The sequence below is a fragment of the Amblyomma maculatum genome, unplaced genomic scaffold, assembly GCF_055883805.1.
Source record: "Amblyomma maculatum isolate TAMU_Amacu unplaced genomic scaffold, ASM5588380v1 scaffold_13, whole genome shotgun sequence".
In the NCBI taxonomy this organism is placed as follows: Eukaryota; Metazoa; Arthropoda; class Arachnida; order Ixodida; family Ixodidae; genus Amblyomma; species Amblyomma maculatum.
The window spans coordinates 10080593-10092942 of record NW_028146738.1 but is presented as its reverse complement, the minus strand read 5'-3'; the positions used below and the strand labels follow the sequence as shown (position 1 = coordinate 10092942).

Genomic DNA, 12350 nt, shown 5'->3' with positions numbered 1-12350 from the left:
CCACTTTCTCGTCCTGCGCATCTGGTCACATTGACACCCTTCACGACATTGTAACAGAGGGCAATTCATGTTCAGTTTCTGAAACACCTGATCCAAGAACCAGAGGTAGGTTACATTGGTGAGCGTCAATTTTCTTCAGCACAGTGCTGAGTCGCTTCCGCTCTTCAAAACAATATATACTCATACTATAGACAAAACACGCGGGTGAAATCTACAGGTTAGCGTGTGTCTTTTCTACCTTACAAATGTTCGCACGTGCTTCTTTCCACTATGGCAAATACTATTTTGCCCTGCCGCGACGGCGCAGTGGTTAAGATGCCCGATTACTTTGCCGGGGCACCTGGGTTTGAACTTGAACGCCGACGGCTGCGTTTCGTTGGCGACGGAACGGAGAGGCGTACATGCGCTGTCCGATGTCAGTGCACGTTAAAGATCCTCAGGTGGAAAAATAATTCCGTATCTCTTTTTTAAGGCTCCTCTTTCTCTCTTCCCCGTTTACTCTTGCCTTCTCTAATTCTCTTATGACGTAGTCAAATGCACAAGACCAAGTGTGATAAATACTGAGCCCTTTCTTTCCTGTGAACCAATTATTATTATTATTATTATTATTATCACAATTACGTTGTGGATCCGGAAAGCCGCAGCCAAAGCAAACACCCTGCTGCGGTGTTGCTTTCCTCTATTCGAATACGGCAAATGTGGAGTTTAACAACTGCTTTGATAAAAGACGTCCCAATTGGATATCTTGTTTCAGAAACTATCCTGAACGAGTCGGCGCCATCTTAAAACAAAAGGGAAACAGAAATCTGCCTGTGCCTTGCGTGCGGAAAATGATTGGTATGGAAATGCCTTTACGTGTAGGGTATGCAGGTCGTCGTGTCTAAAAGCCGTCGGGGTACTATAGTAGTTGGCCCCGCGTATCGGAAGTTACCGTGCGGGATAGTCCTAGTTGGTCGACACGGGTATAACGTCACGGCCACATGGCCTCGTGCGGGATGTCGAAGACCTCGCATTTGAAATAAAGGCATATAACAAATTGAGCAACGGTTCGACTCAAGCAAAATAAGGAGTATGTTGCTAATTAGAGAATTTCAGATATAAAAAATATTTCACTGAAATATATTTTGCAGTATTTTTCAGCATTTCCAGCATTTTTCAGGCCATGAAGGGTGTTTTTTCAGCATTATATTCATTACGCGCATTTAAATTCAAGAAAAACCTATATGCATATTGTAAGGCACGTGCTCTGTTCGGCCTCAGCGGTTGTTGGGTTGTCTGTGTAAGTTTCTATGACAGACCCTCGTGTACGTGTTGATGTATATCTGTACTTGTGTTTTGGGAGTATTTCTCAGCTGGGTGGCCTAGTGTTGAACTGCGTGTCGCGTTTTAGTTCCTAGAAGGAGAGCATTAGCTCCAAAACGTGAGCTCTTCCTTCGGACCCCCCTCTGAGTTTATTTTCCCTTTGTTATTGGAGATTGGAGAAGCGCCCCTTTTGCCTCGTCTCGGACCTCATTAGCGCGGTCTCCCGCTGTGCCGTCGCACGAGTGGGAGCGACCGGAGGCCATAAAACCCGCGAAGGGGGGTCAGGCTTTCGTCGCGCTGCACTGCGATGTATGGCCAGCATCTGGTGCGCTTTGCGAAGGTTGCCGAGGAGACAGTTTGCAGTAAATGTGTTTTTATTTTTTGACTTGTGGAAAGGGGCATGCTCTCGGCTCATCTCAGGAGCGCGGGACTGCGCCCGAGTTCTTTTGCTGGAGCTACTCTTTGGATAGGACGCTCGCGCTGACGAGCGCTGGGAGTAGTGGTTGCTCTGAAGCTGGTGCAAGAGGCGCCAGCTCGACTGCGGGGACGCGGAGTCCCTGGTTGTTCTGCTTTAGCGATCGGCGCGGCCTGCGCGGCCAGTTGCCGTTCGTTTCTGATTGTTGCTCCCTTGGGGAAACATCTCTGGCTTGATTCTTTTATCACCTCTTGTATATAGTCTGTATAAAGTTTTCCGGTTCATTAAGAAGCTGCTCCACCAAGTGTCATTTATCTCGGACGGATCCACTGCTGGAAAGCCCGTCTTATCTTTACTGGCGCAGTCGCTACAGGATTGGTGCGCTGCAGCGGAACCGAGAGAACGGAGGTGCGTGAAGCATCGGGCGCCGAGACGCCGAAGACTCAAGTACAAGAGGGTGCGTGCTGCATAGAGTGTGGAGACGCTGAAGACGCTGAAGACGCAACTGGAAAAAGGTGCGTGAGCATCGGCGTCGAGACGCCGAAGACCCGTCTACAAGAGAGTGCGTGCTGCATCGGGTGCGAAGACGCTGAAGACGCAATTGCAAAAATGTGCGTGAGCATCGGGCGGCCAGACGCCGAAGTACAGGAGGGTGCGTGAAGCATCGGGCGGCCGGGCGCCGAAGACGCGAGAGCAAAGAGGTGCACGCATCGGTCGCTGAGACGCGGAAGTCTATCAGCAGGACCAACGTAGCCAGGGCGAGGTCAGCTATCGACGACTCCAGAAGACCGAGGAAACGCCAACTGCAGACTGCTTGTGTGTGTGCACTGACGATGCGGAGTATCACAACGATGGCGCAACGGACGCTCCATCATTGCAACCAGTACTGCAGCGTCACCGGTGAGTGATTTTCCCCATTCTTGTTTGCTTGTCTCTGCCGTGCTCGAGCCAAAAGCCTAGGCGAATAGCTATAGAGTTCGATATGTGGCTGTGGGATATCGGGGCGGACTGCGGTCCAGAAATTTGAGCAATGATACTAAAGGAGATGCAGAAAGAGCTTGACGAGCTACGACAGATGCGGCAGGAGCTTTTATTAGAAAGAGAGCGCCGCAAACGTAGCCAGATGAAAGAAGGCTACGTAGGAGAGAACAGCGCAGTTAATACAGCTGTTGTGCCTCCGCTTTCAGAAACAGACAATCGTCCTTCGGGCATCGTAGAGGTAAGTGCACATCTAGAAGAATTAACACGAAAGCCCGATGAAACTGCCGACGTTATGCATATAGCATCGCAGGCCGTTGTAGTCAGTTGAGAAAATGGATGTGGCTACCGTATCCCTAGTAGGCTTAGCGGATACAAAGGAGCCCGTCTCAGAAGAGAAAGCCACGCATGCGAGCCTACAAGATGACTCAGAAAATGACGAGGCCGGCAGCGACGAGGTGACCAACGCCAAGACCAACGCCAAGACCAACGTCAGAGCTTAGCAGAAGCGGCTGCGAATGCGGTGCTCGCGGTGCCGTTCCCAACCACAGCTAGCACTGCAAAGTTGGATGTAGCTTTCGCGAAAGCAGGCACTGCTGATGTCGCAAACATGCAGGTCTCAATACCCGCCGCAGGGAATCCGAAGGATGAGAAAAAAATGTGCCCGATGATGACCAAGCAGAGCCAGCGGACACAAAGAAAGTTTGCCTTCCGGTTGTAGCGGTATCAGAGCAAGTGAGCCCTCAAGAAGGCCCCAATGTCCTTCGGATTGAGAGCCGCCGCGACGAAAGCGACGGAGGTGAAATCAGCATGTTGACTGCAGCAGGCGCGATGCCAAACAAAGGGAAAGTTGAGCAGCCACTGCGAGCGCCGGGGAAAGCAGACAGTTTGCACGAAGCTTACGGAAACGCGAGCAGTGCGTCGTCTATTTCCTTGCTGCATGAGCTGCCGCCGATAAGTGGTGACAACGTCTCCATTCCGCGTACATTGAGCGACGCAGACCCACCACTTGTTGTGACCGTGCATGGTCCGCGCTTGCGCGCACTATTTTTCGCCTGTGGGCATGGTATTGATATGTGCTGGTGGGGCAAGGGCTCTAAGTGAGCCTGTTTCTATGAATCTTTTTGTGTGAGCATGCTTTGCTTTGCTCACACAGAGATAGAAAGCGTGCAGAGTGGGTCAGAGAAATAACTCAAGTTACCGACATTCTAGTAGAAATTAAGAAGAAGAAATGGACATGGGCAGGACATGTAGTGCGAAGAGAGGATAACCGATGGTCGCTGAGGGTAACAAACTGGATTCCAAGGGAAGGAAAGCGTAGCAGGGGGCGGCAGAAAGTTAGGTGGGCAAATGAGATTAAGAAGTTCGCAGGGGTCAAGTGGATGCAGCTAGCACAGAACCGGGTTAAGTGGAGAAATATGGGAGAGGCCTTCGCCCTGCAGTGGGTATAATCAGGCTGATGATGATGATGATGATGATGCTTTGCTTTGTCGTGACCCTGCAACTGCCAAGTTGGCCCTGTCAAGGGAATGTGAAGAAAAATACAAAGAAACGTCGCCCTGTGAGAAATAGCCGGAACTGCCTTTTGTTCAACTGTTCACCCTTCCCGTCGAGAGGCGCTATTGTCAAGTGAGGAATGCCTATTGTCCAAAGGAGACGATCGGAGTGACACATCCGCTGACGTACAGGAGAAGAAAGGAGCATGATGATTACGGGCATTAGAGGATTTCCCAGGAATGCAGGAAAGAGTTGCATTTGCCAGAAAGGGACAATGCTGGAAGCAGTATTCGTGGCGCGCACGTACACTTGGGTTTCTGAGAAGGAAATCCACTTGCCGGAACCACCATATCGGATCTTTGCAGAAGAATCGAAATTTACCTCTTCGCCGTTCCCAAGCTCTACCCGCCAACAAGTGACCACGCCCCACGAAACAATACTGGACCAGTCAGTGCATCAGACCATCAGTGCAGTGAGGTGATCGATTGGTTGCCGATATCTGAGGGGTGTGCCCTGGAACTGATTGGTCAGCATCTTCAGAGAGGGGCTGGACATAGGGGGATTTAAGGACGTTGCAGAGCACGAAATGACGCTCTGAGCCCTGGGTAAACGGCTCATCCATACGCTTCTCGCTATGAACTCTTAATGCTTGCCATTTTGCTGATATACCCTTTTTCATGTAAATAAGTTTTCTCAAAGTGCCATTAAACCTGCTTTTAATAATTTACCAACTTCGAAGATTCAATCTTTCATCAACCCGGAGTCTCTGCACGCTACCAAGTGAAGGCCGGGTCGACTTAGTCCCAGTGTCACGACATACCACAGAAGGTAGAAAACCTCGAGCGCCGGGATAGGGCTGCGCGAAGGAGTAATGAGCGGCCAGGAATGCCAACGGGCGATCCCAATCCGAAAAAAGGGCTGCCGACGCCAAAATCGGAAACGTACGCTGACGCCACTGTTCGTGCGCGCGCTGGGCTAAGGGAAGGCATTATGTTGTCCAGAGTTGACGCCACCGCTGCATTGGAGAGATCGCAGCCTAAGCGTAGAATGTGGTCAGCGCGGGGCTGTCTGGTAAAAGGCAGTACAGGTGTTCGACCCGGGAGGCTAGGATTGACACTTGTCTCATTCAGTGCACACTACGCCTTCGCCTTGTTAATAGAAGCGTATCCTGTGCTCTGGCTCGAGCATGTGTGCGGGCAGTGGGCGAGAGTGGAGGAAAGACACGTCGAAGCTGTGTGTAGGCTCTCAACATGCAGAGAACTGAGGAACAAGATGAACTGATTGACGTTGACACATTTAATCTTTTACAGTGTGTGTGACTGAGTCGCATGTCTGAGAACTGTTTGGTTATGCAAGCGCCTGTGACTGTGTACGCGCATAAGCAAATATGTTTTCGCATCCTTATTTATTTTTTTTTCATGCTCTTGTTTTGGGTACTGGGTTCTATTTAGGCAGAAGAGTACTTTTGTGTCACGGCGGACAGAAGCGTTTGCGGTCGTGTAAAAGCGAGCCTCACAGAGCAGGTCTTTATTTTTTTCGTCTAATTTAGCGCATTGGAAGCCCAATTATCCTCTTAGGGGGGACGTGTAAGGCCCGTGCTCTGTTCGGCCTCAGCGGTTGTTGCGTTGTCTGTGTAAGTTTCTATGCCAGACCCTCGTGTACGTGTTGATGTATTTCTCAGCTGGGTGGCCTAGTGTTTAACTGCGTGTCGCGTTTTAGTTCCTAGAAGGAGAGCATTAGCTCCAAAACGTGAGCTCTTCCTTCGGACCCCCCTCTGAGTTTATTTTCCCTTTGTTATTGGAGATTGGAGAAGCGCCCCTTTTGCCTCGTCTCGGACCTCATTAGCGCGGTCTCCCGCTGTGCCGTCGCACGAGTGGGAGCGACCGGAGGCCATAAAACCCGCGAAGGGGGGTCAGGCTTTCGTCGCGCTGCACTGCGATGTATAGCGAGCATCTGGTGCGCTTTGCGAAGGTTGCCGAGGAGACAGTTTGCAGTAAATGTGTATTTATTTTTTTTACTTGTGGAAAGGGGTATGCCCTTGGCTCATCTCAGGAGCGCGGGACTGCGCCCGAGTTCTTTTGCTGGAGCTACTCTTTGGATAGGACGCTCGCGCTGACGAGCGCTGGGAGTAGTGGTTGCTTTGGAGCTGGTGCAAGAGGCGCCAGCTCGACTGCGGCGACGCGGAGTCCGTGGTTGCTCTGCTTTAGCGGCCGGCGCGGTTAGTTGCCGTTCGTCTCTGATTGTTGCTCCCTTGGGGAAGCATCTCTGGCTTGATTCTTGTATCACCTCTTGTATATAGTCTGTATAACGTTCTCCGGTATATTAAGAAGCTGCTCCACCAAGTGTCATTTATCTCGGACGAATACACTGCTGGGAAGCCCGTCTTATCTTTACTCATATTTTTATAAAATATTGAGCCCGTAGCCAAATAAGTTCAATTGAAATATACAGCACCGCAGAAATAAAACAGGTCTAACCCTCCACTAAAACGGTGGCAAGCAAAGACAACGCATCAATAATGGGAGCCGGTCTGGCTGGGAGTCACTCTCGTCGTGTTTTCAGCTGGTGCATCAGCTGGCCGAAATAAGTACGAAGCAGGGGGAAACGAGAGGCACAGCATTTCGGTACAACATGCTCTATTTCCACAGACTACGTAGTACAACGAGGAAGCTCATGTCAAAGGGTTCATGGTCAAGTGGTGTGGCCATTTGGTTTCGTAGACTGTGAGATTGCGAGACAGTGTTTAAGCAGTGCTTTTTGTAGAACATCCAAAAATAATATCGCGTCTTATCAGACAATCCAGCAACTTCCATGGTTTCAGGTGCATCGTATTGTCAACAATTACTGTAAGGAAAAATATTTGTTACAGCCATATTTAAAACGGTAGAACTTCAGCATGAAGTTTAAAGCAAAATGTTTCAGTGCAAGGCGGAATCGGCATTTAACGTACTCCTCTCTCAACACATCATGTGCCATAAAATAACAGTAGGGAGAACGATATAATGGAAGTTTGAACCGCATACACATCAACTCTATGCATAAGTTTTGCGAGAGACGGCGAATATGCACTCATAAGAAAAGCGAACTGCCAGAAAACGTGCTGAATCGTAGACTTCTTTCAAAAAACCAAATCATAAGGGCCGATCAGAAAAATTGAAAGAGACCCCTCAGTATGAAAAAAGGTTCACTAAAACAGTTAGCCGGGATGCTCTGGTTGCTAGACGGGAGTTATTACGGCAACAAACGAAACGCGCAACCATCTGACTCACATAGAGATGTGTCAAGCCTAGTCTAACTGCAGAAACGGGCCTGTTCGATTATTGCGCTACATTGACTCAAACCTGGAGGGCCATATGAACGTCGCAAAGGCTAGTGATGCTTTGGATATAATGCCTCATAACATACATACAAGGAAAACACAATAGAGTTTCGATGCCAAAAACACGTTGCAGACCTGCGCTCGACCAAAAATTGGTAGAAGGGACGGAAGAAAAGTCGGAGCATAGGCAAGTTGCAAGTGCTAGGAGGCGCCCCATCTTTCGGACCTCTAGCGCCCTCTGGGGAGTTGCTGCTCAAATGTGGCAGGATTACTCCCGCAGTCAGCGGCGCTCGCACTGCGTGTTTGAAACTCAGTGATGGCGGCAAACAACGTGCCAATATTAATTTTAGCCGGGTTTCGGGAGCTACAAGAACTTGACAGCTTTTTTCGGGGAAAGAATTTGGAGAAGGGAAGGCTTCTATTTGAAGCTGGGCACGTTTACGACGTGAGGGAAATACTGGACTCTCACGGATCGGAGGTCACAGCTAGGTGCATTCCACAGACGAAAATCAACGGACCGGCGAGATGCGTGAAGCTCAGCGTAAGTACCTTCATTTTACCGTGTGGACGAACGGAATTATAGATGACATAATGCTTGCAGGTCAACGGCAGAAGAAGAATCTTCGCAGGGAGCTGCGATTGCCGTGCGGGTATCGCAGGGAAATGCAAGCACGCCGCAGAAGTTGCCCTGTACGTACAAGACGGAAACTGCGACTCGAAAACCTCTCATCCACGATCGTGGGGCGTACCGGCGTCTCGTAAGGCATACCCGAGGCACTCTAACGTTGCTGTCCCCAAAAAAGAAAAAGGTGAGGAACACTACCAGCTGTGTTTACTCCGGAAAACGTTTTCGCGCAGGTTGCTGTAAATTTGAGTCTTTTTATGTTGCGATTTTTCAGTGCGTGCAAAGGAGGTTCCGCTGAACCATGTCACACAATATTTCGGTGACCTCAACTACCCTTAATTGATATGTTGAGCGCAGAAGAGTGTATGCCAGCTGAGCCCGCTACAACCCCTCCTCATAGCTCTGCGCAAGCCCTGGTGCTTTTTGAATGGGAGAGGATCGAGAAAGAGTGCCACTACTTTACTGCCATGCAGTGTGGAAACAAAATACTTCTTAAACGAGTTAACTTCCTAGAGAGGTTTGTATCCTAGTGTACAGTACTTAAGTATTCGTATTTTTTTCTTCTCTAAGAGACCCTAATTGAAAAACAAAGATGTATTAACTGCTATTGTGTCTATTGTGTCTGGCTCGCAATGCCCCCCTCCCCCCCCCCCCCCTTTCCCCCAAAGGCTGTCGGGCCCGGAGCGACGAATTTATGAACGCTACGTCGCTGTGCCGCCTGAAGATGTGCCTGACCTATCAGCTAGGACGGCGCTTGATCGTACTCTTTGGGCCAATGAAAGGTTTACGAGAATAACTGCTACAAAGGTAAAGAGAAGTATCTTGCAGCTTGATCAATTTTCTGACCCTGACACTGGTTGCGCTAATACAGGCGTAGTCTTTTCCCTGCCTTTTGTCTTCTGCAGGCACACAGGATTCTGACCTGCTGTGAAAATCTCTACGAGCGTGCAAAGACCATTGTTACCGAGGTGCCGTGCAATGGCTACCAGGTGCAGTATGGGCTGTTAAAGGAGCCATCAGCCCGTAAGGCGTTTGAAAAGAAGCACAACGTGAATGTCGCCCAATTCGGCCTGGTAGTTTGTCCTGGAGAGCCGTGGCTTGCGTGCTCCCCCGACGGCATTTTCAGGTAATCACTTTTATCGGGTTGTTCTTCCAAATAGAAAGTTTAACTTTCAGGGATGAAGACGGCAGCGCAGTGCTACTTGAAATCAAGTGTCCATTCTCAAGAAGACAACAGAGCTTGACCAAGAGACCCTTGCTGAAATACCTGTGCGGTGAAGACATTCTGGATTTAAGACGCGGCCATTCGTATTTCACACAAATACAAATCTGCTTACATGTGCTAGGCTTGCAGCGCTGCTACTTTTATGTACACACAGAAGTGGACTCACTCACAATCCAAGTAAAAAGAAATGATGAGTTCCTGTCGTCTGCAGTGCCCAAGCTGCGAAACTTTTATTTTGAGCACTTTCTCAGGGCATTGCATGAATGTACAGACATGTGATGCGTTTACTTAATTTAGTATTGTTCATGGGTGGATGGAAACAACTTTATTTATTAAAAAAAAAGTCTTCCAGGGTGGTCCCCTACTAGTCCAGGAGTCCGCGGGCTTTTGCTTCACATAGAGTCCGATCTACCAGCCATTTCTGACCGGCAGGTTGAGCTGTCCGCAAAGCAGCCTCCCAGGAAGAAAAGGTGGGTGTAGAGGCAGTATCCTTTTACAAGTGTCGTCATCCCATCACCAACAGAGACCAGAAAACAGTGCCTATTAATGAGAACTGCTTTATTTAATTTGTACACCTTTAATACAGTGACATGTAAAGCCTCATATATGTCGCAGTAAGGGCAGTCATTTTGACCCTTCTTGTGTATATAAAAAACGTGCAATAACTTTTTTCCCCTTTTCAGCCTCATTATTTCGGTGGCTTGGAAAAAATGGGCGTCTTCAGGTTTGTTAGCACTGCTAGTACATGAAGAATCTCATCAGCATAGCCAGTCAGCTCATGTGGTATTCTCCGTGTAATGATATCAAAAATTTTCAGCCTCTGAATCACTCTTTCTACATGAATGCGCACGGAGGCAGTTTCATATGTGGCATCCACCTCAGACTCCGTGAATTGTGGGCTGGTAGCAAAAGGTGGCATCACCAACGTTGCATCCTGCGAGCCAACACCTGTTTTTATGCCTGGAAATCCTTTACCAGCTAAGACGACATCTCCTGGTTCAAGAAGAGACAAAAAACCTGATTCAACTGTTAGCGTAGTATCACTAGTTCGACCTCCAAACCCCTTTGAAAGAAAAGTTATAAGGCCATTCGGAGCTATTCCAACAAGGTACTTGATGGTGTGCCTTCCTTTGTAGTCCGAATACCACATGTTTTGTTTTTCAATTCCTGGAGGAGCTTCAGTTTCAAGTTCAGTGCAATCTATAACAACTCTGCATTTTGGATAGTGTACTTTGAAGCATGGAGGTAATGTGGCCAGAACGGCTCTTTGTGATGGCCAGTATAACCATTTCCTTGTTGCAGCATGTATTTTTACAAGTAGACCCTTGAAGATGCGAGAGGCCGTTGTTTTGTGGACGCCAAAAAGAACAGCGAGAACAGAGAATAGCAGCCCATGTTTAAGTTTGATCAGAAATAACAGAATCTTGTTCTCAGTGGACAGCTCATTCATCTTCCTTGGAGCAGGTGGCAGTATGCTTAACAGCAGAGCAAATAATGAAACATTAATTGCTGTCAGCGCATGAAAGGCGTTTTCATCGTGTTGAAGAGATCTGAACCCCGCGAAGAAAGGCTCTTTGCACGCTGGTCCAGTGCTTTTGTCCGAAAAGCCCGGACTGCATGAGCTGCCCAAGCTTGTGCTGCACACTTCTTTGTGACTTATGTAGGATGAAGCATTTCCATCGCACAACTCTGATAGAAATGTGAAGTTCACGCTGAAAGTAACATTGCCGTCTTCAGTCATTGTTGAGGCCTGAAACCAGCATTTTAAAACCAGCTTAGCACACCAGTAAAATTAAATGCAATGAAAAGCACAAATTACATGGAGTAAACTTTTGCTTACATCCACACGATGTGTGTTATCTGCAGACTGGCCGCCGACGGAGGCCACTACGTCGTCACTGTAAGGCGGGCAGTCTGAAATCTGTGGTTCGGGGCTTGAGACACACCCTGTTTGTTGATTGTCATAACTGGATATCTGTCGCTCCTCCTGCATCTTTTGCTTCTGGCGCTTTCTTCTTCTGGCAAAAAAAAAAAGACTTCGTCGCTTCGCATTTGTGGGTAGTCACAGCGAAACAATATTGGTTCACTAAAGCACCGCGATCACGCAACCAAATCAACTGTCAATGCACAAAATGAGGTGGCATTAGCCACACTACCTCAAGCTGAGGGCAAATTCAAAAAATATATGCTCAACCTCGTATAGCGGTCGCTTGACAGAAGCCCACTCGTCGCTTTATATTCAGCGGGAAATATTGACGGGTGGTAAGCAGGGTCGCCTTCTTCAATAAATTTCACACCACCGACGAAATGTTTGCTGCATATCCTGCTATGCACTGCAGGTCTCCAGTTGCTGCCGTCATTGCTGTAAAAGCAACACATTCATCGTTAACGCACTTAAAATATTGCCGGAACATAAAACAGCTTACTTCTGCCGTCGGACGAGCGTGATCCAGCGGTGACGCCGCTCTATTTCATACGGTCGGCTCGGAAACCTATAAAACTTCGTTCCTGGTGAGTTGGTGTACGTGCTGTTGCAGCCCACGACGCAGCAGTTCGTGTTGCATTTCGACATTGTTCCGAAAAGGCAACGGCTACGCGCGAAACAGTGCCCAAAAAGGCTTTCCGAACGCCAGCGGGCCGATCGTATCCTTCCGAGTGTGCGCTCGCCGCCGTGAGGGGCGCACTAGTCGGCGCGAGAACGACGTTCGTTACGAGCCTATAGGGACCGGACAGCTGTACGGGTGGCGCCGCCTCTCGGCGCATCGCTCAAACGCCGGAATGCGCCTGCCGGCGCATTGCCAGCGCATTGGAGCGTACTGTTTGTCGTTGGTTTGTGTGAAAATTGGAAATCCTAAGGTTTAGATGACGTTGTGCGTGAATATACTATCCTCAAGAGAACAGAAAGTTGGGCTTGTTATGTGAATATGTCCAGTGAAATGAAGTCTGGCCAAACAAGGCTGGCGAAACGTGGTGCGTTGTTGGCTCCACT

The 12350-nt window shown here is 48.8% G+C and overlaps 2 protein-coding genes across 2 annotated transcripts; one reads left to right on the top strand and one right to left on the bottom strand.

Moving 5' to 3' along the window:
• The first annotated feature begins 1378 nt into the window (after positions 1-1378).
• LOC146172185 (uncharacterized) lies at positions 1379-10272 on the top strand. The gene is made up of 6 exons (XM_084585911.1): positions 1379-2617; positions 8113-8320; positions 8411-8653; positions 8805-8943; positions 9042-9262; positions 9313-10272. The coding sequence occupies exons 3-6, from the start codon at positions 8481-8483 to the stop codon at positions 9638-9640; spliced, it is 861 nt and encodes a 286-aa protein (XP_084442037.1). The 5' UTR covers positions 1379-2617; positions 8113-8320; positions 8411-8480; the 3' UTR covers positions 9641-10272.
• Positions 10042-12004, bottom strand: LOC146172184 (uncharacterized). Its single transcript, XM_084585912.1, has 4 exons — positions 11788-12004; positions 11556-11723; positions 11202-11379; positions 10042-11111 (listed from the first exon to the last, which is right to left on the bottom strand). The coding sequence occupies exons 1-4, from the start codon at positions 11931-11933 to the stop codon at positions 10050-10052; spliced, it is 1554 nt and encodes a 517-aa protein (XP_084442038.1). The 5' UTR covers positions 11934-12004; the 3' UTR covers positions 10042-10049.
• Between the last annotated feature and the right edge of the window lie 346 nt (positions 12005-12350).